Source organism: Diabrotica virgifera, chromosome 10, assembly GCF_917563875.1.
Source record: "Diabrotica virgifera virgifera chromosome 10, PGI_DIABVI_V3a".
Classification (NCBI taxonomy): Eukaryota; Metazoa; Arthropoda; class Insecta; order Coleoptera; family Chrysomelidae; genus Diabrotica; species Diabrotica virgifera.
In genome coordinates this window covers 3312868-3339812 of record NC_065452.1, presented here as the reverse complement: position 1 = coordinate 3339812, position 26945 = coordinate 3312868, and the positions used below count along the sequence as shown (strand labels likewise).

General features: G+C 31.7%; 1 protein-coding gene across 1 annotated transcript in view; it reads right to left on the bottom strand.

Annotated features, from left to right (window-relative positions):
- LOC114324987 (probable G-protein coupled receptor CG31760) overlaps positions 1-26217 on the bottom strand; it is a 1828242-nt gene extending 1802025 nt beyond the window's left edge. The window contains exon 1 of the mRNA XM_050641487.1: positions 26039-26217. Within this exon, the coding sequence (XP_050497444.1) occupies positions 26039-26190 (152 nt within the window). The 5' untranslated portion in view covers positions 26191-26217. The remainder of the gene's footprint in view (positions 1-26038) is intronic.
- Between the last annotated feature and the right edge of the window lie 728 nt (positions 26218-26945).

Genomic DNA, 26945 nt, shown 5'->3' with positions numbered 1-26945 from the left:
CAACCCACAATGTTACCAAGACGCTTTTATTAGATTAATGTTATCCCGTATTTAAGTATTTTCAGATGCAGAGTAGTTCAACCAATAGTTGCTTGAGCCACTACGCATCTGAAAATACTGAAATAAGGGATAACTTTTTAATGTAATCACAGCGTGTTGGTAAAATTTTGGGTTGTGGGTTCGGCCATTGTTGCTGTGCGTGCCTCGATTAATAAGCGAATATGTTAACAAATGCAGATTTAAATATTATACAATAATTTCCAGCTACAACACTCGATAAACAAAAAACAACTGTCACAGACTTAGGAGACTTTGAAAAACATTTCATTAGAAATACAATTTACAATTTTCATGAAACTGAAGGTAGTTTAGGCGCCAAATAGTCGTCACCGTAGCCTTTTAAATTCTGATGGACAAACTCAAAGATTTCTGATGTATTTTTGGCTGCTACGATGATTACGAATTTAGAGGGTCGATTTCGATGAGAGTCATCAAAAAATTGTTATAAACAATTTAATTGTTTATAAGGCTCTAGCTCGTAAAATAAAAGAGACGAAAAAACTGTTCAAATAAACTTTGTTCCTAAAACTTAAATTAAATAATTTGAACTCAAGATATTGTACATATACTGCATAAGGCAAATTGCAAATTGCAAATTGTAAAATAATAAGTTATCGAAGCTTTCTCGATCGTAACTCGACTTCTACGTATGCATTTTAAATAATAATTTATAAACGTCCAAACAAAGTTTGTTAAATTACTCTATCTTTATATATAAAAGTTACACCCTGTTGAAAGTTTACTAAATAATCTAAATTCTAATATTTGTTTTAATGTGCCCCTAAAATTATATCACAATAAATACACGCTCTAAGCCTTGTACAAAAATTAATCCTAAAAAATGACAGTGACATAATTCCGAAAAAATATTTGTCAATGTTACACATATTAAAAAAACGATAGCTTTTTTTTCATTATAATAGTTCATATTAAGTCCCAATTAACATTTGGGACTTTTTGTTCTCCAAGTTAATTCTCCCTGTGTCTGGTATAAAAGCTAAACATAGGTTCAACTGTAGTTTTTTAAATAAAGCTAACTAGGATAAAATAAGTCCTTTTTCTTCAACTAAGAGACAGAGAGACGGTTTGAGAATCAAAATCAAATCGGTCATTCTACATTTGGCCTACATCAAGCCGGATTTTTGACCAGCATAAAGCCTATGGAAAGTTCTTCAAGATTATTCGCCGACACAATAGAAAAAGGATATACTGGGTGAGATAATTCCATTTATATACCCTTTGTTTCATTATTATATTTGGCCATCAGTTATTCAAAGAAATTAAAATCATTAACTTCTGTGATTCAAAGACATTTTTGTGTTTCAGTATATTTAATAAAAACGAAGGAGTTCAAAAAGTACAGAAAAATTGCTAAGTCTTCTCTTACTAGTATGAATAACTGGTTTATAGCCAATAAAGACGTTGAATTAGATGATACCCAGTTCGAGACGCAATTAAGCAGACTTCATCTAATATTTCATGATTATGAAAAAGCACAAAATGAAATTGAATTCCTTGTATCAGATACAGACAAAGAAGCAAAAAATAGACAGATCACAGAAAATAAATATTTGAAACTTGTAAGCGACTTAGTTCCTCCAGTGAGGGTTCTTATAGTGCTCCAATAGCAGGTCGTCTTCCTGACATAAAAATTTCACCAATCATATTAGGAGACTTTCAATCGTTCATTGAGCTCTTCGATGCGCTCATAGTGAAAATTGGACATCTTCGATATTAGTGCACCCCATAGTGCACTCTATGTAACGCACAGCTGAATCTTATGTTTGTGCGTCACAGTGTTGCCGTGCCATTTCTTTCAAAATTTCAATCAATGTTAAATGTACCCACAAGAATAATAGAATTATTATTCTGACGTTTACTTCTCCGTCACTATACTAGGTAGAATGAAAAGTGAGGTGTCAAATGAAAGCTTATAATCCAATGATATTACTAAAAGTGAGAAATTAGACCTAGATTGTCTGTCCCTCAAAAAATAAGCGTTATATTAGGGATTTATAATGTCGATATTAAAAGTTGCACTATTTTTTTCTATAAAACATTTTGATCTAAAACTTACCAGAAAACTTCTTTGTACTCTCTACTTTCAAATAAACGTGATTAAGAAGCTAAATTTTAAACTTCGTCACACAACTTTTGCGATTAAACTTTGCAATGCACTAATCCGCACCTTTTTCTTTGAAAAATTCATAACCTTTATCATGATAAGAATAAAAACTTGAAGCAAGTACCTTTGTCTTCAGAAATGTTAGAGCTACATACTGTAAAAATTTCAGAAAAAAATATTAAAATGGAACAGAGTTGTAGTGAGGTAAACGCAAAAAACGTGATTTCATTTTTTTTATTTTTAGGTTAAAATTGCGATTTTGACAATGTTCCCCTATATAAAATTCAAAATAAACCTAATTTTCGTTTTCAGCACCCTCGAAAATATAAAGTATAAATAAAATTAGCCATTCACCCCTCCGTGGTCAGTATCTCAAAAACTAAGCGCTTTTTTGAGGGTGTCCCGCTCGTGTATAATATCACAAAAAATTGTAACGTGATAGTATGAAAAAATAGAGGATACGGCAACGGTGTTACAAGTGATGGTCGGATCCAATTCCAAAATCTACACAGACATATTAGGGTGCACTAATAACCGAGATGTCCGAAAAATTAGACATTAACAGATGTCCAAAAACTTGTATACTTAAAGAGTTATTTAAAAGGTGAAAGCCTTCAGTTTATAGATTCGTTACCGATAATTAATGAAAATTTTGCAATCGCGTTAAATATTTTAAAGAAGAGATACGAAAACAATATAATAAATTCTTATTTGCAAGAAATTTTTGATTGTAATAATATTTTTAAATGTAAGTCAGACACATTAAGATAATTGATCACTACAATTCAAAAGAATAATTTATCACTAAAAAATTTGAATTTTAATTACGAAAATTTATTTGACTTAAGGCTTATTCATCCTTAAAAAGGAGTTAGATTTTCCATCGGCTAGAGCTTATGAATCTGAGAGGAATCAGAATGAAATACCTACTTTAAATCATTTTTTAAAATTCTTAGAAAAACGTACAGTAATTCTGAAAAATGTTGAAATTTCTAGTCCTAAACCTTCTTGAAAAAATTTTTCATCACTTTCGACAGTGCATGAGTAAACTTCACATCACCAATTTCAATTTACTTGTACCTCCTGTAACAAGGTGGGTCATAAAATTTATACTTACTCTGAGTTTAAAGATACACCTTATTCCGCCAAATTGCAATTTATTATGGCAAATAATTTATGTATAAATTGCTTTGGTAAACACAATTTGAAAGAGTGCAAAAATCCTCTAAAAAATGTTCTTTTTGCTCAATGTCACACAATAATGTATATAAAAATCAGCGAAAACCTACATTCTCCTCCAATTGCTGATAATGGGGCCATTCACATTCTCTATGTAATAATATTTCAAATTCTCAACCTAATAATTACACAAGTAACCATAGCTCCTTAATATCATCTAATAGTTCTTACTTAGATAATATTACTCACGTTCAAAATGGTAATAATTCGTTTTCTCATCTCGATAGTAATTCAAGTTTTTAAACCCGTTCTCTGGATATCCAACCAGTACAGTAAAATTCAAGAGTAACGGATTTTCAAGGTCCTTCGAGAAATTTTACGGAAAATAGCCCTATCTTAAATAATCATTCAGCTAATCACTCTGTTCAGTCAGTAAAAATAGTCATATACTTTTAGGTACTGCAAAAGTAACCTTACGTGGTAAAAACGCTAATTTCTGCATCGCGAAAATTCTTTTGGGCATAGGATCCCAAAATTCATTTAGTGTAGAGCAGCTTGTGAACAAGTTACAATTAAATACGTATAATAAGTCAGTACATACGTATATTGGTATAGGAGGAAATGGCTCGACTTGTACTAAAATGCCAGATATAACCATATTTTCCAATTATGATCGTCAAAAAAGTTTTCATTTTTCAGCAGTTGTATTACCCGAGATTACTTGTGCTCTCCCTCAATCAAAAATACCTGTCAAAAAATTAAATATTCAGGAACAATTCTTTCTAGCAGACGACGAATTTTTTAAGCCTTCTGAAATTGACATTATAATTGGTATGGATCTTTATTACGATATTATTTTACCAAACTTTGTTAGCTTTGGCAAACACCTTCCAGTCTTACAAGAGTCTTATTTAGGGTTCGTGGTAGCTGTAGTGTTGCCCAAATGCAAAGCCAAGACGAGACTTAGAGAGTCTTGGTCTTGGTCTTGCACCAATACACCTGGTGTTTTTCTTGGTCTTGGTCTTGCACCAATACACCTGGTCTTTTTCTTGGTCTTGGTATTGCACTCCCGGTCTTGGTCTTGGTCTTGGTCTTGGTCTGGCAGTAAGAGTCTTGCAAGTCTCGCAGTTACCCACTAGTATATTGCTATTTATTAAACTTTACTTTAGATCTTAGAACAACGTAACAGTATAGGTACATTTTCAGCTTGACTTAACACACAGGGTGAGGCAGATAACCTTCCTATTAGAAATATCTCGAGAACTAAAGACAACAGAATCATGAAAATTGGAGAAAAGGGGTTTTGAGGAGTGATCTTCATTATCCAAGTTATAGAGGCTGATATAATTGTGAGGTATACCTAGATTATGAATCTCTTCTACTATTTTGTTTATTTTCACACTATAATAAGCTTACTGAAAGTTTATAGGTATGCATAACATAGAACTCTATGTCGTATTCATAAGATTTTTCTTGAATCGTTCTCAGTAAGAATATATTGTCTGTAGTGGCTCTATTGATGCTAAGTCTTCTCTCTCCTCTTTTATGGTGTTGAATCGTGGACCTTGAATGAAAATATTTATGTGCAGAAGATTAGAATAATTTGAGATGTGGCCATATCGTAGAATTCTTAAAATCCCATGTACTGACTGGTTCACAAATGAGGAGATCCTCAGCAGAATGAAGAAAAACCTCGAACCATCAAATCTCGAAAGTTAGAATACTTTGAAAACGTTATGCGAAATGAATCCAGATATGCCCTCCTACAAGCGATCCTGTAAGGAAAGATATTTGGAAAGCGAGATCCAGCAAGAAGAAGGACGAACCTGGATCAACACAACATCTGTGCAGCTTTTCCGCGCTGCTGCAGATAAAATAAAGATTGCGATGATGATCGCCAACATTCGTCACGGATGGGCACGTCGAGAAGAAGAAGAGGTGGCTGTATTTGTTCTGAATACATTTTAATAATCATCAATTATACTCTGGGAGTATTCTCGGAGTAACAATTTATTATTCTAGATAATACCAGAAAGAATTTTGTATATTACATTTTATTTATTCACGTTTTTTGAGAAAATTGTTTTATTAGGTGTTTGTTCTTCTAATATGCTGTTTAACCTTTTAAGATTTTAAAACAACCTATTTTTAGCTAAATAAAAATAATATGGAGGTATTAAAGCAATATCTCACACTATATTTTCAAAATTATAGTGGATAAAGGTATTATGTCCAAAATCGCATTTGGACATAATGCCTTTATCTATGTGAAATGTGTAAATATGGAGAATTTTTTTAACAATTTTGAAGATCTGCTGAATAACCTCTATTTATGCAAAAAGCAAACAAACAGTTCACATGAAAAGGTTAATTTGCGTGTTAATGTAAAATGGATACAGTGGACGAATTTGACTTATATCTCTGTATGACATACTTTAATGGCTATATGACATTTCAGCAAGTATATTTAAGAAAAAAAAGGGACGGAACATCTGACCAGAACTGAATATAGACCAAGAATACTGGAAAATAAAATTGGTGGTTTAAGTTTGGAAAAACTGAAAAATTTAAGAGACCGAATAAAATGTGTTCCCGAAGAGTATACATGGTTTTATGAAAACATGATAGAGGAAACTAAAGATAATCCCAAACAGAAAATAAGAACTTACTAAAAGATATGTTATTCTTAATTTTACATTTTGTATTGTATTTTTTTGAAAATAAATGCTCATTTTTGATATTTAACTGTTTTATCCGCTTAACCCTAACATTTTAAATTATCTTTACTATGTGGATAACGGTAATATTTTATGCCCACAAAATTTGAAATATTTGGCTTAAGGTAACTTTTTTTTAAATTCGATTTAAAATGTAAAAAAGTACCTTCAGATACTCGTTTAAAAAAGTGTAGCAATGCAAATTAATAAAATAAATAATTAACTTGGAACAAAAGACACTAAAATGCTCATTACTCAAAAACACTATTTTGTGGCATATTATGACCTTTATCCACTTATGTCTTCATTTATTTTAGCAATGTAATTGACGTTTTCTGCCAGTTGATAAAAATGTATTTTTTCGTCAATAACCAATCAAATATGCAAAAAGAAATTAAATCAAAAATAAAAACGTTTTGTTAATAAACGTTGAAGCGATTATAACTGCTCGTAAAAAGTTAGGGATATAGAAAATTATGCTCATTTTCATAGTTGATTGTTTCGTGAACAGATTAATGGATTCTGCTATTTTTTATATTTTCGATTTTTTTTTTTAGTATTTACACAGTTGTGCAAACGTTTACTCAAACTTCTTTTTTGTGCTTATACCAGGTCGAAGAACTTAAATGTTTCTCTTATGTTAAGTTTGAGACACCCTGTACGGAGGACGAGGTACAAATGTGAGTATACATCGGAATCGTATTTTAGTCTTATGTTTTGTGGACATTTTGTTTTTTGAATGTCCCTGATGTTTTTAGAAACAAAGAAAATAGGTGGTTTTAATCTTTAACATGTGTTTTAACTGAAACAAAACTAAATTAACAATAAAAAATAACAGTTAACAAAACTTTAAAAACAGAAAAGAACATAAGGAAAACAGTTCTTATGGACACCTAAAAAAGTTATTTGTCGACCAGGAAGGCCGATGTCAGATTATGCGTTTTGACCGGATGCGTTTCCGCCGCATCCGGTCAAAACGCATAGTGTGACAGATCGGTCCAGTTGCGTTGCAAACGGATGCGTTTTGAGTCACCGGTACGCGCTTACAAACTGCACCAGACTAAACGCATAGTGTGACAGGTCAGTCCAGTTGCGTTGGAAACGGATGCATTTTCACCGCATCCGGTCAAAACGCATAATGTGGCATCGGCCTAAGCGGTATGCACACGCGACCTAAGAGAGACGAGATTGATAATTTCATTGATAATACCTAAGTACAGATTTGGTGTCTACGTGGAGGCTGTTTCAAGGCTGTCATTTTCAAGGCTTAAAAACTCGATTAAAAATTACTATTATTAAATTCAAAAAGTGACCTAATCAAGTTTCAAACCCCTTCTTTAAGGTCCTGAAGAGATTTTTGTCATTATTTTATTATCAAGCTGCTATTTTTAATTATTAACAATTAGCGCTATAGTTCAGAATGTATCGTCGCCCCCTTTAGTGAAATTATTCCGATTCGATTTTTTTACACAAACTTACTCTAAAAAAGGTCCTTATAGCATATCGACAGGGTGCCAGGCAGTGCCGTGGTCGAAAAACAATTTTTTTAAAGACTTTTTTTGGTAATTTGGGACATTCTGAGCAAAAAAGGTCTCTTGTGATTTTTCTCTAAAATTGATTGTCGAGTTTTACGCGATTTAAAATTTGAAAAATGCGAAAACGGCCATATAACTCGACAACAATCAATTTTAGAAAAAAATTATAAGAGACCTTTTTTGCTCAAAATAACCCAAATTATCTAAAAAAAATCGTTCCCAATAAAAAAATTATTTTTTTGAATTTGTTTAAAAAACGCTGTTTGTTTAAACAATTTTTCGACAACGGCACCGCCCGGCACCCTGTGGATGTGTTATAAGGACCTCTTTGTGAGTAACTTTGTGCAAAGAAATCTAATCGAAATAGTCTCGCTAACGTGAGTGACGATAGCAGCTTTGTAATAAAATAATGACAAAAATCTCTTCAGGACCTTGAACAAGGGGTTTGAAACTTGATTTGGTCACTTTTTGAATGTCATAATAATAATTTTTAATCTAGTTATAAAGCCTTGGAAATGTCCATTGTGGCTTTTTTCAAATTTTTAATCGCATATAACTCGAAAAAAGGTCACTCTTTTTGCTCACAATGATCCAACTTATCCAAAAAACTATTGTTCGAAATGAAAAAGTTAATTTTTGTGAATTTGTTAAAAAAAATGTTTAAAGAATTTTTCGACCACGGCACCGCGAGGCACCTTGTGGATATATTATAAGGACCTCTTTTTGAGTAAGTTTGTGCAAAAAAATCGAATCGGAATAATTTCCCTAGCGGGGGCGATGATACTGCCCGGTCTAATAAGATATGGCCTCCTCACGCATCGCATGTCGTCAGTTAAAACACATAATATAGTGTAAAACCGTCTAGGTAATTTCTTTGTTATTAAAGATATCAGAGAAATTAAAAAAATTAAGTACAGTGGAACCCCGATAAGTCGGCCCCCGATAACCCGGAAGTCCGGCTAACCCGGACCGATTTTCATCAGATAAACATTTTGATTTTCAATATTTTGTATTTTGACAACGACCCGATTTGGGCGTCGAAACGTTAATAAAATAATTTTTCAATTTAATTGTGGCTTATTTCCCATCAAAATAGTTAATTATCAGACAAACCTTTCAACAATAAAAATATATGTAATATAATATTTGAGAGATAATGTGTATGTGTGTAATTTGAACTATACGATAGTCGATAGTAAAAATGACTCATAGCACACGCCGCAGAAACAACAGGCACCTGTCTGTAGTACCTATTCCTTTTTATTTCAAACTGTCTTAGCATTGTTTAGGAAAGACTATTTAAAAAATTCTTTTATAAACAATGGTCTTTAGTTTTCACTGTTCTTAAATAACATTACATCGTTGTGACTGTATTGTGTGTCTTGTATTTTTCGCTTCCGTTTGCTTACGTTTGTGTTTGGTGTTTTTTTTTTCAGTAATTTTGATGTGTAGGTACTGTGCATATTTATAAATATATTTCATGTTATTTCAATTCTAACGGAGTTTATCTGTAAGTATACCGTATTTTATTAATTTTTACCATATTCTCCGGCTATCTCGGATTTTCGATAACCCGGATCGGCCGCGGTCCCGATTAATCCTAGTTATCGAGGTTCCACTGTACTTGCAAAATAAGAGACTACAGCATAATATCGATGTCTACCCACCTTTGGGCATTTTTGTCCCTACAATGTGTCTCAAAATTTTTTTTTGGTTAAAAAACATGTTAATCTACAAAACCGTCTATTTTTTTTGTAAAGGTGTCAGGGACATTTAAGAAACAAAATGTTCACAAAACATACGACTGCAATACGATTTCGATCTATACTACTACAGGGTATAGTAGTATATCGATGTATCACTACTTCCTCCCTACAGGGTGTCTCAAACTTAACATAAGAAAAAGCTTTCTTTTTTTCCACCTGGTATAAGTACAAAAAAGAAGTTTGAGTAAAATATTGCACGACTGTGTAAATACTAAAAAAAAAATCTGAAATAATGAAAAAAAAATAGCGGAATCCGTTTATCTGTTCACGAAAAAATCAACTATGAAAATATGCATAATTTTTTATATCCCTAACTTTTACCGAGCAGTTTATTATGTGCGTTACAAAGAGCCGAATACCGACTCTGACATATAGCATCATGACCAACAAATAATTAAAATTCACGTTTGTTCCCTTCGCGAATAACCGCACTGAAAATATTACTGTGCAGAATTCGCTCGAGAATTAATTAAAAGTCCCAATCGAATAATTACTAATTACAAGTTCGAATTTCAAAATGATTTTCGACGAATTATTTCAAATTTTTATTTCGCGGTTCATCACATCTTTACCATTTTCCTGTTAACTCAGAAATAGAGATACGCCTTATTTACTATATTTTTTAAAAAATATAACTTGAATAATTCCGTGGATGGCGTGAATATAATATCTAACAATAAAAAACTGAAAACGTTTGTTTTCTATACTTCCACAAAATTTATTATATCTAAGTGACTACAGCTGTTTCGGCGGAGTGCCTTTCTCAAGTGAGAAAGGCACTCCGCCGAAACAGCTGTAGTCACTTAGATATAATAAATTTTGTGGAAGTATAGAAAACAAACGTTTTCAGTTTTTTATTGTTAGATAAAATGAACTTCCATCAAGTAACGGTCGAATCCATCAATTATGAATATAATATGTTGACATGTCTAAAAACACAGTTTTTCAGGGCATTGATTTTAATTTTTGACAATTAGGTGTAAAAAAGATTATTAACTTTTTTTAGTTTAGTGTCGTAAATATAAGTATGTAATATTAGTCGATTTTTCCAAATCTGGAAAAAAGTGGCATTTCCTTTGGTTATTTTTATAAAAATCAGACTTGTCACATTGTTTACCTAGTACTTGTCAAATTATTCACCATAAGCAACTTACTCTGATTCAAATAAATCTGATGAAATTGAGTAATTTTACAGCCAATTAAAAATGGTTGGAATATTTATTTCAGAAACTAACAGGAACGAAACATAAAATAGATTAGATAGTAATTAAAATAAAAAAAGAGTCTTCTTTGTCAAAAACAAATAAAATTAAAAACAATAATCGTTTTTGTTATTATTTAATGCTCCCTTCATCTGCATTGTCATTGCCGATATTATGTGGATCTCTTTCGTCAATATCGGGAACTGTTGATTTGGTTTCAGTTGTTTTTATATTTGAATAGAAGTCTTGGAACAAAGGATCTATAAGATGCAAAATATCCAGAAGATCTTTTTTCTTTTCTTTGCTTATTGGTAAAGGTTCTTTCGTTATTACGTTTAAGTGAAAGAAGTGTGTAGGTTTTCCTCTTTTTTGAAAGTAAGACAATTATAGGGGGTATTATCTTCGATATTATCTTTAAAATGAATTTCGCCAACGCATTTTTGATACATACATACATACAAAATCGGTTGCCTCTTTTACCATTAGGTGTCGAGGATTCCTCCTTTATATAATACTTTCTGCAAATTTACGCCACTTCTTCCTATCTGCTGCTAAAACTTTTGCTTCTTGCCACGATGTTCCTCTTTTCTTGAGTATTTCGTTTACACTAGTGTTCCAGCTTTTCCTTGGTCTGCCCCTCGTGATTTTACCCACTGCTTTGGCCTCCCATGTCATTTTCACTTGTCTCTCACCACTCATTCTTATCATGTGTCCAGCCCATTTTAACTTCTTTTCTTCAACTTTTTCGTTGAGCGATTTTACCTGTAATTCATGTCTTATACCTTCGTTTCTTCTTTTGTCTAATCTTCTTGCTCCCACCACTTTTCTTAAGTATCTCCTTTCTGTAGCTTGTAATCTTTTTCTTTGTCTGTCATTAAGTACCCAGTTTTCTGCCCCATATATTGTAATTGGCATATATACAGTTTTATATACTGTCATTTTGGTTTTCCTCGTCATTTTAAACTCGTATGAACAATTTTAAATGGGTTTTTTATCTTGCATGATCTAACCAGTTGAATACAATCATGAACATGGTTAATTCTCATTTGTGTTTTTTTTTTAGTTCTCTCAATAAGAGCGTGATCAGAGTCACATTTCATGTGACTATGACCACTAAGGAGAAATTTGTGATTAATAACTTCTAAAGTTGGGTGCTTATCTAATAAAAATGTAAACATCATTGCCACGATGTTATTTTTATTCTGCCAACCGCAAGTATCTGAAAAGAATGTAATTTCTTTGACAACTGGTGGAAAATAATTTAAACAAAATTGCCACAGACAGCATGCGATTTGATTTGCACCACGTGCCTCAATTGTCTCATCCCACATGTAATACATAGCTTCATCCGTTGCCAAGTCGCGAACCGTTAAATTAAAGGTCCAAAGCTGCCTCTTGTAAACGGCAAATGAGGTTTGTAAAAGTGGTGTGGGTAGACACTGTTGGAGGTCAAACGCACAAGCCCGAAACGAGGAATCTTCTTGAGCTCTTGCTTTACTGGCGCGTTTTGCAGAATTTGCCTTTTCAGTCTGCAAATTATGCTTAGATAATTTAATTTTTAATCTCCATTTTCCTCAGTTAACTTCGTCTGCATCGTTATCATATCACACGTATGACACGTGTTTTTAATGGTTTTTTAAGTATGACAGTTTAAGTCGTGAAAACAATTTGAGTACAGTTTTAAAGAAACCAGCTGTAAGTATGTTTCTTTATACAGTCGAACCCGCTTAATGGAATAGTCTTCGTGCCAAGCAAATGTATCCTTATAACCGAGATATTCTTATAACCGATCATTTGTGACTAGTAGAAACGTTTCGAGACCGTAAATTTCTATTCCTTTAAGTCTGTACTAAATCAACGCTATAACCATAACATACGACATACATTTTCCACTAAGAATAATATTTTCTTCTTCCAGAAATTCCTCATCATTACGTGGTACACAAACTTTTTTGGCATTTTTGTGCAATTCTCTTAAAAATTGTACCCGCTTCGCCATCGTAACAGAGGTAACTGATGTTGTCAACATTAACATGTGTGATTAACTGAACAACTGAACAGCAGCAAACAGAAAACCGTTTAACTGTATGTACATTGTACATCGCGTGATCCACGCATCCCAATATTGAAGGCGGGGAATGTACAAATCGTGCATCTCATTTTATCAACTTAAGATCATATTGTACCCAAAATGACAAGTCGAGATATCAAAATACATAATAGTCAGAAAAAGGACGTCAAGCTTCACATAACAAGTTATAAATTTATTATTACAAAAAGAGGAGCAGGAACAACTGAATAAGTCGAGGTGTCATATTAGATTCTGATATAGTCGCATTCTAACAAGTGTAACATCACAAAATGAGTTATAAAAATACGTAAAGGAATCTAAAGTAAAAATTATGTCAACAACTCGACTGGTCACATTTAAATTTTGTTTTATCAATTTGATATCTTTAGATATTAGATATATCGCAGCTTTTAAAGAGTTGTCAGTGGAGGTATCCGAATTGCGTCCAAAATTTTGAGGGATTTTCAGGTAATATCGCTAATGTGTTTTGTATGGTCAATTGCGTTCCATTTCTAACAATAAAATTTAATCCTACACAGTATTACCTGGGTTTACAGGGTTTACCTAATTAGTTTCTTAGTAAAAATAAAAGAAAGTGGAGGTTTGATAGGGTGGAATTTTTAAAATTGCAGTTTATTTCCAAACAGTAAAGAGTGAACTTAGACAATCGCACCGCGCAATGGATTTTGAAATGATATTAAGTGAATCATTATTCGAATTATTAAAGAAAAAATGTCAAGATTTGGGATGCAATTTAAATCCAACGAAAATAGTGATTGATTACGAATTAGGTATCCACTCCAGCGTGCGAGAAGTTTTTCCGGAAGCAAATGTTGTTGGTTGTCGATTTCATTTGCTCAAGCTTGGTAAGTAATACGTATAGCAATGTAACTGGCAAATAGTTGATTGTTAAGAAAAACTTGAGTTATGACGTCATCATATTTTTTTGATGTTAAACTAAACATTTCAATATGTTTATTTCAAACTTCACTGTAATTTCTTTTTTCAAATATTTATTTTTTCAATTTTTTTTTACAAAAAACAGCATTTGATATAAGTTAAAACAGGAATTGTAGGTAAAATATCTCCAAAAAAATTTATTTTTTGACATAAAAAAAAATGTCGTCATAACCTCTGTCAAAAAATTGGCTCCTAAATATTCTTATTATTTTTTAAAGATGTATTTTTTTATAAAATTTGACCTGTTTCAAACTTTTTCTTGACCTGTTTCAAACTTTCTGAAATAAAGAATTTATTCTATAATCTTGTTACAGGTGGCGTGAAGTACAAAATGTGGGGTTGAGTTCTGAGTATAAGAACGAGAACTCAGATATAGGTAAATGGCTGAAGCATATTTTTGGCCTAATGTATCTTCCTCCGAGCCAAGTTGGAGATTGTTTTGTGGAAGATTTTATGCCTGAAAAACCAGATGATCATCGAGTTGACGCATTTGCAAACTATCTAGTTGAAACGTATATCGAAGAGGACTCCACATTTTCTCCACAAATTTGGGCAAAGAATAACGCATTTATATATAGGACAACTAATTCTTGTGAGTGATTTCATTCAAAATTTAAAAAATTATTGTTTGTCTCCACATCCTAATATTTTTTTGTTTGTTGAAACATTTAAGCGCATTCAAACCGATTCTTATATAAAAATAAATTCTGTTACACAAAATATTTCTAGAAATGTAGATAAAGGTACCTCCAGCAAATATATTTTTCTCGAACAGAAAATTAACCAGTATAACAGGGGTGAAATTTCAAGATACAATTTCGTTAAATGTGTTAGTTATAAATTCGGTGCTTTTTAATATAATATATTATATAAAAATAAACTGTTAGTTGATATTACGTTTATTATATTTCCCTGCTTACCTAATATTTATTAAGCTATCCTGTGACCGCAATTGGTTTGGCTAATTAAGAAATGAAACGCAATTCGGACTAGACGTTATCGGTGGCCAGGTAAGCAAAATATTTGGGACGCAATTCAACAAGGCAAATAGACGATAGTCAGGACGATAGTCAAAAAATTATAATTTTAAAATCGAATAACTTTTGTATTTTACATGTTTTTCTAATTCTGTAAATAAAGCAGTTTACAGGGGGTCAAAATATAGTGAATAACCCTGTACATTAGTGTACATGGTATTGTTTTTGGGCAGGAGCATTTTTACAATATTTTTTAATCCGGACCTGGATTTTCTATAATTATAGACAAATTCATTGATTGGGCACCTTAAAGAATATTCGAGTGCCCAATATAAAATAACTATACAGTGTGGATCAAAAGTTATGATCCAAAATAAGAAAATGACAAAATAAATAAAATATCCAGTAACTTTGTTATTAATTAAGTACGACCCATTAAGTATGGTATTTTTGAGACCACCTAAGTGTCCCCGTTCTACAGTTGACGTATATTACTTTCCCAATGAATCACCCTGTATAATCGAGTGTAATTGTCGTATTCTTGTCTTTCCTTTGTGCCTTTCCTATTGTGGCTTAATGCTAAATAAACATAACATTTAAAATACCTTGCAGTCTGCAAACTTTTCCGTTCGTCATATTTAATCTGATTAAATTTTTAATCACACCAGCTCTTCTTGGATCCAGTGCCTTTTGATCTTTTGAACTCCTTCTGTTTTTAACGGTTTACACAAATGAAATAAAATGCTGTAAATAACCTTGTTCCCATTTATGTATAATGTATACCTACTTTAAATTAATTTCTATACTACCTTTCCCTCTGTTCAGTTCCTTACAAGAACGTTGGGTTTGTTAAAAATCTTCTTAACCTTTACAAAGAAAGCAGTCACCCTAAAGTTTTTCCGTATAAGCCAATGTATACACTCTCGTACCTACAAACTTTTTAGTTGTGAGATATGCGATTCAAGATCAACCTCAATCTTTTTACGCCAACTCTAAACTCTATAGGAATCTTGCAAATCCAAAAACTACTTGAAACTAATTCAAGGATTTTTGAAGTTTAAAAAGTTTAACGGCGTAAGTCAAATGTTTGAACGGACTTTCAATATAAAATTTTGGTTCGTTATCACTTTTTAAAAATTTAATAAGCTCAGAAGTTTCTTAATGAATATAAATATAAACATGGAATTTTGGTGATTCTGAGCACGTTAAAAATACGACGAAAATATATTAAAATTATTTTTAAACAACGCAGACAAAAATGTAAAATTGAAGTTAGGCAACAGCTGACCTATATATTTCATTTTATAAAAGAGTTAAACGATTTTTACAATAATTCATATTGAAGAACTTATCTAATATGCAACAACGAATTTCCTACAATTAGCACGATAATTATTACCGTTATTCTTTTATGATCCCAATTAAGGGTTTTAACAGCACCTTATCGGGCCGTTATAGAAAGCTCTCAACATATTTTTGAATTATTATTTCATTACTATTTTCGTGTAACTGCCAACTAACCGTAGTTGGCTGTTTCCTGCAGGTCAACGATCATGTGGGTGTAGTTTGGAGTTTTAGAGCAAAGACTTACTACTGTTCCCGGAAAGTTAAATCTTTAACCGTCGACAATATCTCGTTTAACTTCGTCCCTTTCAAGCCAGCCTAAAATAGTATTCAAGCATGTTTAAAAAAGAATGGAAAATCCGAGTTAATGAGACCAAATCAATCCATATTACCTTTACACTAAGAAGAGGTATATGCCCAGCAGTGTTATTAAATGATTACTCAGAGAAATGAAGTAAAATATTTAGGTTTATATCTTGACAGAAGATTAACATGGAGAACACGACATATATTTACACAACGAAAACTATTTGGACTCAAACTGAGATAACTTTACCGGCTTATTGGCAGGAAGCCACAATTAAATCTAACAAATAAGATCTTAATATATTATAAAACTGTACTGAAGCCAATATGGACGTATGGCATTCAATTATGGGATTCTGCTAGCAACACAAACTTAGAAATCGTACAAAGATTCCAGAACAGATGTCTTTGAATAATATAATAACCAATGCTATGTGGTATGTTTCAAACAACATAATAGAAAAATACCTCCAAGTTCAATCCTTAAAAACTGAATTCACAAAGTACAGTGAAAAATACAGAATAAAAACTAGTGCTCACTCTAATGACTTAGTGCGCGAACTGTTTAATGTCAACGACGAAGTGCGTCGACTAAAGCGTTTTAAGCCTATAGACTTAATAAATAAATTTAAATAAAGTTAGTTAAATATGTACCATTACATTATTAACTTTGTTAATTATATATTAAAGGAAGCCTCTCACTGAAGAGAATCCCTACATGTCATTTTCTAATAACTGTCATAAAATTTACTTATTGTTATAAGTGATAAGAGATTGTAAATGAAATAAAGCTAAATAAAAAAGCTTCATCCTTTTAGGGATCTAATATGTAATTTAAACATACCTTCCTAGTCTAGTCCCCAGCTAGGTCACCGTGGCCTTTTCAATTCATATGGGAAAACTCAACGGTCTCTTATGGATTTTTGACTGCTGATTACGAATTTCGAGGGTGGATTTTGATCTGGGTGGTCAAAAAAATGTTATAAACAATTCAATTGCTTATAAATTGTTCGTAAGGCTCTAGCTTGTAAAGTAAAAGAGATAAAGAAAATTTTTCAGGTAAAATTTGTTCCTTAATAAAAAGCAAAGAAAACAGCGTCCACTAAACTTAAATCCAATAATTAGAATCAAGATATTTTAAAATTAGTGCAAATTGCAAATTGCAAAATAAGTATGCAAATGAGTTTAGAAAGTCTCATTTTAAAGATTAATTTATATGTGCTTTCAAACAGAGTTTATTAAATTACTTTATCGTTATTTGTTTAAAGTTATGCCCATTTGAAGTTATAATTTTCTTAAAACATTTGTACATTAATTTTTTTATAAGGGTTTTAAGTAAATTTAAGCAATAAACATTTATACTATATGTAACATTAATGATAGAAGAACTCAAAAAGGAATATTTTGAGCTTACTAAAATGTTCGTTTGACCATCCGGCGATCTCCAAGTGCCCTTATATGTCTCCTTTCTCTGTAAGTAGGTACTTTTTATTAAGGTTTTTTTCCTTTGCAAAATCGCTGAGCATATGTCCATTTTGATTCGTTGTTTAATGCAAGCTGTATTTTCCAATAGTAGGCATAAATATATCCTCTCTATCTATTTTGGCATTGGTATCTCCAAGAAGTACTTTGAGATCATACTTGGGGATGTTTTCATATACTTGGTCCAGTAGGTTATAAAATTCTTCCTTTACTTCTATTTCTTTTTCTCCAGAAGGAGCTTGAATATTTACAAATGAATTTTTTTTGTAATTTTCCCTTTAATCTAAGAACACAACATTTTAATTGCTTATAAATTGTTCATAAGGCTCTAGCTTGTAAAGTAAAAGAGATAAAGAAAAATTTTCAGACAAAATTTGTTCCTTAATAAAAAGCAACGAAAACAGCGTCCACTAACTTAAATCCAATAATTAGAATCAAGATATTTTTAAATTAGTGCAAATTGCAAATTGCAAAATAAGTATTTTTAGAAGCTTTTTCGATCGTAACTCAACTTCTACATAGGCAAATGAGTTTAGAATGTCTCATTTTAAAGATTAATTCAAATACTTTCAAACAAAGTTTATTAAATTATTTTATCGTTATTTGCTTAAAGTTATACCCGTTTGAAATTTTAATTTTTTTAAAACATTTGTACATTAACTTGTTTATAAGGGTTTTAAATAAATTTGAGCAATAAACAATTATACTATATTTAACAGTAACGATAGAAGAACCCAAAAGGAATATTTTGAGCTTAGTAAAATGTTCGTAGATTTATTTTTGGCCAAGAAATAGATACATAAAAAAAGCGCGCTCTGCGCGCAGTTATTTGTTATCTCCATTTTTCATTTTTGAAGTTTGTCCAATACCAAATATTCAGAATTATTATCCGATATTGAACAGTATATTTTTATCACCCCGTACATCACAAGAGCCAATTGTTTAATTGTTGCAATTTATAAACCATATTTTGGCCATGGACATAATTTTAGCTGACTAAATAAAAACCTTTGTTCTTTTGTCGTGTGGGCTATGACCCAATTCATGTTGCCAACAAGAGATAATACATTTTAGAATCATTCTCAAGAATCACTTCAACGAGGCCAGAACTTCATTCACTAGAATCAATATGTAGGTAGCATCAAATAGAGTCTTCAACTAATTCGCGTACAAGCAACATACCAGTACATCAAACGGTTTCTCGGTGTTGTAGGGTTTACTACCTGGTGTCAGTCGATATCAATAAAATTTCTAAGTGCTATTTGTGTTTCAATAAACTGAAGATCATTCTCCACTGAGCCCGAAGATTAGACAAGTTCCTAATATAATTGTAGCGTATAATTCTTATAATTAAATCATCATAAAGTACCACGCATCATCTTTCATTCTATTTACATTTTCTTCGCATTTTTGTACTAAATGAGAAAAAAACACATGAAAAACTGAGATTTCAGAAACATAACTTAACACGTTCGGTGTCCATGACGCACGAGTAGCGTCACGAAGGTTTTATCAAAGGTACCGATGATGCATAAGTGGCGTCAGTAGTACTTTGTTACTAAATGAATGATTTAAGTACGTGGTACCAGCCAGGTGGCGCTTGTTCAAGATGGACACCGAACGAGTTAAAAAAGCAAGTCATTCTTATTTATTTATACTATTTTTACTAACATTTTCTCTCAGGCATCTGCTTCAAGACTTACAGGGAAATATCAGCTTTTTTACATCTACAGTCCCTGCTCAATTTATTAGACTCACCCGAAATATCAGTTTTTTTTAATTCAAGCATCTTCAAGTATCTTCAAAGTGATACAGAACTGCTAAATGGTTTAAATAACAATTACTTAATAATCATGCTACATAATTAAGCTAAAAATGGTAAATTTTTTTATGGAATTGTGAAAACTTAATTGATGGCAATAGAATTGACTAAAAGTGTGCAATGAGTCGACTTTTTTCAAATTTAGTTTTTTAGTTAAATTAGTGATTGGTGTTCAATTTTCGTAAAATTTGCAGTGGTGAGTATTAATATTGTTCTAATGTTGTTCTATGTGAACGTTAGTTTTTAATTTTTGTAATTTATTTCAAGATATTAATAGAAATGTTTTAATTTTTGAAAGACTTCGATTGGAATTTTTTCATATGGGTGATTGTAACAATCTTTTTGTTGAGCAAACCTCTTCTGTTACTACTCTTTTAGAAAATATCGCATGTTGTCAAAAAGAAATAGCAAAAGAATGCGGAGTATCTTGATATTCAGTTCGAAGGTTGAGTCAAAAACCTAAAGGGAAACATCATGTTCATCAATTTGGAGGGGTTGGTATTGGCAGAAAGATTTCAGTCACTCCTAGAGGGCAACGATTTGTAATGAATTTGGCTGGAAAACACAGAAGAGTTATTCATAGCGATATAAGGAATAAATTGGAAGAAGCATAGTGTTCAATTTCGGAGTCCACTTTACGCCAAAATTTGTACAGTATGAGATTCAAATGTCATAGGCCAGTTAAGGAACCAAAACCATCACCACATATGCTCAAGAAACGCTTAGTTTCGACCAATTTGCATGACTATATTTAAATGCATGACATTAATATTATATGACTATAAAATATTAATGCAAATTGGCCCAAACTAAGCCTTTTTGAGCATTTATGGTGATAGTTGGTTGTTTAGATATTTCCTTAACTGGTCTATGACATTTGAATCCCATACTGTACAAATTTCGGCGTACATTGGACTTCGATACTGAACACTCTGATTCTTCCAATTCTTTCCGTATATCGCTATATGGGTGACTCTTCTGTGTTATACAGCCAAATTTATTAAAAATCGTTGCCCTCTGGGAGTGACTGAAATATTTCTGCCATACCAACCCCTCCAAAACGATGTAACATCATGTTTCCCTTTAGGTTTTTGACTCCACCTTCTAACTAAAGATTAAAATATACTGCATGTTTTTGCTATTTCTTTTTGAAAACATGCAATATTTTCTAAAAGAGCAGCAACAGAAGAGATTTGCTCAACAAAAAAAGAATGTGTGTGTACTTTGTACGCACGTAAGAAGTTATACTTCTATTATATTTTATAATTTCAACGAAATAAATATACTTAACAGTTACAATACCAAAAATCAACAATAATTACCAAAAAATTATCCAAAACTTAACAATACCAAAAAAAATGAATATGAATATGAATCATCCGGGATTCGAACCCGCGATCTCTCGATCTCTGGTCCAATGCTATACCAACCGAGCTATGAAGCCCCGTGCTATTGACGTATCGGATATAATTACACATCACGGTGACAAATAGATCAAAGTGAAGTATAAAAATAGATATTTTATTATCTTACGTCCGAGGAAGACAAATCTAAAGACACAAAAATTAAAAGAAATAATACATTTACTAAGAACACTATACTAAGAACATTTACTAAGAATCTATAAAGCAGCAATTAGATCTATATTGACATACACGTCGGAGACAAGACCTGACACATCTCAAACGAGACGACTACTAGAAACAACAGATATGAAAATACTCCTACGAATATCAGGGAAAAGTCTGTTGGATAGGGAGAGAAACGAAAACATAAGAAGATCATGCAATGTAGAAGACATAAATGGATGGGTGACAAAACGGAAACAGGAGTGGAACGAACACATTAGTAGAATGGCAGAGGATAGGATATTACGAATAGCACGAGATAAGTCACCAAATGGACGAAGAAGTATTGGCAGACCAAGAAAAATATGGTACGGTAACTTAAACAATTTAGGAGGCTAATATTGAAGAAGAAAGAGGCTTTAAAGCCTACATAAAAAAAGAAAGAAGCAGAAGATTAATAACACTAATATATTCTGTTAATAACTTATTTGCGCTGATACATACATAATTTGAAATATTAGCAATGCGTCTATCCCTGTCCCTGACGCTCTGTGTCTGCGCATGGGCCAGGGAATAATAAAATTTCACCTCCGATCCTAAAGAAGTATAACTTCAAAAAATAAAAAAAAATAAATGTTTCCATTGGGGCTCGAACCCGCTTATTAGCGTAGTTAGTATTAAAATTCATTCACCTTAAACTTTTACCCACGGAGACCATGTGTCATCATGTGCGAAGATCAACTAACTAAACGGATTAAACTTTTGACGGTTCTGAATTTTACCAAATTATTTTGATTTTGAATTGAAAGAAATATTAGAATACAACAAAACATAGAGTAAAAAAACAATATATTAGGTGAATATTGATAGAAATTTTTATGGTAATCAAATTATGTAAATCAAAGCATTACATACTATTTTAGTAGGTTCTTTTTAAATTTTCCAAATAGGTAGGTCCTACCTATGAAATTTTTTATTAGGATACTGAAACATTTACAGTTATTACGTACCTGACGCTTTTAAAAACTATTTAAAAAGTCACTACAATATTATAAACTTGCATTTTTCTCTGCCATCACAACAATAAAAACTAATATACACAACATTAATTTGTTTATCCAAAATCTCCATATTGAACAATTATTGACAGATGATTTTAACACCCAATCAGATCCCGTATAACGTTTATACCATACTGTCTGTGTGCGCATGCGCGCAGAATTATGAAATTTTACTCTCAATCGCGCCTAAAGAAGTATAACTTCAAAAAGATTTTTACAATCACCCATATGAAAAAATTCCAATCGAAGATATTCATCTTTTAGAAATTAACATATTTCTATTAATGTCTTAAAATAAATTAAAAAAATTGAAAACTAACGTTCACATAGAACAATATTAACACTCACCACTTCAAATTTTACGAAAATTGAACACCAGTCACTAATTTAACTAAAAAACTAAAGTTGAAAAAAGTCGAGTCATTGCGCCCTGTTAGCCCATTCTATGGTCATGTATCAAGTTTTCACAATTCAATCAAAAACTTTCACCATTTTTAACTTAATTATTGTAGAACAATTATTAAGTAATTATTATTTAACCCATTCAGCAGTATCGTATGACTTTGAGCATACTTTTAAGGTGTTTCAAATGAAAAAAACTGATATTTCTAGGGTGAGTCTAATAAATTGAGCAGTATATAAGTTTTTAGAGCAATTGTTACACAGGTACTTCTTGGTACTAAGTCTACTGCTTGTTCTCGATCTTGATTAATGGTGTCGAATCCTGGACTGTAAATAAATTCGATTTAAATCGCCTTGAGGCTTTCTCAATGTGGTGCTATACAAAAATTTTAAAAGTTTCTTGGGTGGAGAAGATTCGAAACTCCACAATACTAGAGCGTCTCAGCAAGACTACTGAGTTTTTAAAAAGAATCAAGAAGAGAAAGCTGGAATATTTGGGACATGTAATGAGAGGTCCTAAATAAAAGTTGCTACAAAATATAATGCAAGGGTAAATACCAGGCAAACGCAGGCCGGGACTAAGAAGAACCACATGGCTAAAGAACTTACGAAATTGGTATAGAATTGATACAAGCATGCTATTTAGGGTGGCAGTGAATAAAATTAAGATAGCTATGACGGTAACCAACGTTCTGAAAGGACATGGTACATGAAGAAGAAGAAGAAGAAGAAGAACGAAGTCTGTTCTTGGAGGCACTAAAATTAAAACATTTTAGGGCTTCAGAGTCTTATCTATATGATATCCATAAGAAAGTGGATCGAGTTCTTTTGCAGCATCATCAAGGCACGTCAGTTGTGTCGTCCTTTATGGTGAGGACCTTCGAGGATGGTGTCCCCTTGTGAGGCGTGTTTTTATTTTTCGCTGAAGATTTTCTATATCCGATTTAGTCCATTGAACAATGCCAAATGAATAGCTATGCGCGGAATATGCGTAGGTGTTTAATGCCTTAAACAAATCTCTACTATTAAGGTGTGAACGAAGCAGCTGTTTTACCCTTCGGATAAACTCCGTAGTTATCTCAGTTTTCATTTTCTTATGGTCAATTTTCCGCGCTTGCGTTACTCCGAGATATTTAGACATATTGTTTTCACCCATGGCCTCAATGTTCTGACCATTTTGAATATCGAATCCTCAGGGCTGTACTTTTCCTCTGACTATATTTTAAATAGTTTTTCAATTTTTAACCCGCGAGTAGTCACGCCGTTAATAGAATCTCACATTTTATCCTTTTTCGCGATAACTTGATGAAAAATTGCCTCGAAGAAGGGTGTAGTAATGTGTAGGTATTTTTTTTCTTCTTCTTTTTGTGGAATTTATGTCTTTGGGAAGAGCCAGTTAGCTTTAATAATTGTTAGAAATAATACTTCTAACATAGCAAGTAAATAAAAATACTATAAAATGATTTTTTTTTTATAAATTCCTATTTAAATTCGTATTGTGAGATGAAATCTAACACGCGACTACTCCCGGGTTAAATAAAACCCCCTGTAACTCAGTAAGTAGCGATATTCTATTTAAGTGATTTGGGTTAAATCATATTACTTGAGCACAATAATCTACAGTTAAAATATTTCCAATTATGAATCAAACTCCCTGTATAGACCAGGGCGCATCTGTAAGAATATTAGTACATTTGGACGTTGAGAGGTGACTCAAATTTTTTTGCAGAAATTGCTTGAAAATAACTCAAATAATAATATTTGAGTTATACTCCCTCTCAAAAAGGTCCGGAACATGGTTTAAATAATCAAAATGTCAAAAAATGAAGGAAAATTTCGATTTTTTTCTTCGTTTTTTGATTATAACTTTAAAAGTATTCATTTCCGAGAAAACTTGTACTGACATAAAAGTTGACTAATTAAATTTACAACAATATGGAATTGGTTAAAAATTTAAAAAATAGTCACCCTTGTTGCAAAATAGCAATTATTGCGAAAAAACCATACAAAAACAAGTATTCGCATTTTACGTTTTTCAACCATTTATACTATGCTTAGGACCTTCATATTTCATTCACAAAAACTTTATGATGCAGTAAAATAATACTGTAAATTTAATTAAGATTGGTTAAATAGATTTTGCAAAATAAATTTTGAAATCCAGCTTTCGCAAAAAAAATTCATTTTTTCAAAATGTTACAGGATTAAAAATAAAGCAGATAACAAGTTGAAATTATTTTTACTTATAGAAGTGTACTGTACCTTTCATTTGCAATTTGCAAAACTAAAATCGATTAACTACCACGGCGTCAGGAATTTTTTTAAATAAACCTTAATTATTGGTGCTACGCGCAGGACAGCGGATAGTTTGCTCTGATTGGGCATTCCAATGACCTTTGGTAATGATTGATACATTTTAATTTTTATTATATTTCGATATAAATAAATAAATTTGTTTATTGCAAAATAAAAACACATACTTTATCCTTTGAAATAACACTTTTCTTAGCAAAAACTTTCTTTGTTGATATATTTTAACTTAGAGAATAAAAGTTTATTATTTTTAAACATATGCAATTGTTTAAACAATATTTCACTAAAATTAGTTTGATTTTTTTGGAATTAAAATATTAAAATACAACAAAATTTAGAGTAAGAAAATAATATATTAGATAAAGATTGGAAGAAATTTTGGTGGAAATCAACTTTCTATTGGAAATTTCTTTGGTGGAATTCTAAACCGCTGTCCGGCGCGAAGCACCAAAAATTAATGTTTATTTAAAAAATTTCCTGACGCCGTGGTAATTAATCGAGTTTAATTTTGCAAATTGCAAAGGAAAGGTACAGTACACCTCTATAAGCAAAAAAATATTCAACTTGCTACCTGCTTTATTTTCAGTCCTGCAACATTTAAAAGAAATGAATTTTTTTTGCGAAAGCTGGATTGCAAAATTTATTTTGCAAAATCTATTAAACCGATCTTAATGAAATTTACAGTGCTGTTTTACTCTATCATAAAGTTTTTCTGGACAAAATATGAAGGTCCTAAGTGTAGCATAAATGGTTGAAATACGTAAAATACGAATACTTGTTTTTGTATGTTTTTTCCGCAATTATTGCTATTTTGCAGCAAGGGTGACTATTTTTTAAATTTTCAACCAATTCTATATTATAGGAAATTTAATTACATAACTTTTATGTTAGTACAACTTTTCTCAGAAGTGAATAGTTTTAAAGTTATAATCAAAAAACCAATAAAAAAATCGAATTTTTCCTTTCATATTTTGACACTTTGATTATTTAAACAATGTTCCGGACCATTTTGAGTGGGAGGATAACTTAAATATTATTATTTGAGCTATTTTCAAGCAATTTCTGCAAAAAAATTTGAGTCACCTCTCAACGTCCATCTCAAAACAGATCCGCCCTGGACTAGTATATTTAAGAAGCGTTTCACTTACTTGAATATGTAGGTACTGTTGACATATCCAAAGAAGGGCACGGTGTACGTTAACATCCAGATGTTACCTCCACCACAGTCGTAATAAGGTTTTGACCATTTCCCGTCTTCATATCGTACTGAGAGAATTTCTTGAGGAATGCGATTTCCCATTGCTGTGTTGTTATGTCTGTGAGCTTTGTATCCTGAAAAATAAATAAAACTGGTTAGTATTGATATGATTACTCATTAAACCAACATTTTTGTTTGGTTTTTGTAATACGCAACGTTATAATATCATAAAATTTTTAGCTTAAAAGAATAAAAAATGTCGACAAATCAATTCGGATTTAGAAATAAGCACATAACAATCCACCAGGTGCATAGAAACACAAATATTATCGAAAGATCCCTAGAAGAAAAGAAAGTCTGTTCAACTCTCTTCCTTGATACTGTATAGGCTTTTGATAAAGTCCAGCATGAAGGTTTGATATACGAACTAAAGATTTTTACTTAAACAGTACTCAAAACTTTTACAATCTTACATAAAAACGACCTTTTAGAATTAAAGAAGAAGACTTAAAAGAAATTAGAGCAGATGTTCCACGAGGCAGTGTGTTGGGTCCGGTCCTATAGCTACTATGCACGTGTGATATATCTGTATAGACCAGGGCGCATCTGTAAAAATATTAGTACATTTGGACGTTGAGAGGTGACTCAAATTTTTTTGCAGAAATTACTTGAAAATAACTCAAATAATAATATTTGAGTTATCCTCCCACTCAAAAAGGTCCGGAACATTGTTTAAATAATCAAAATATTAAAAAATGAAGGAAAAATTCGATTTTTTTCTTTGTTTTTTGATTATAGCTTCAAAATTATTCATTTCTAAGAAAAGCCTTACCAACATAAAAGTTGTGCAATTAAAT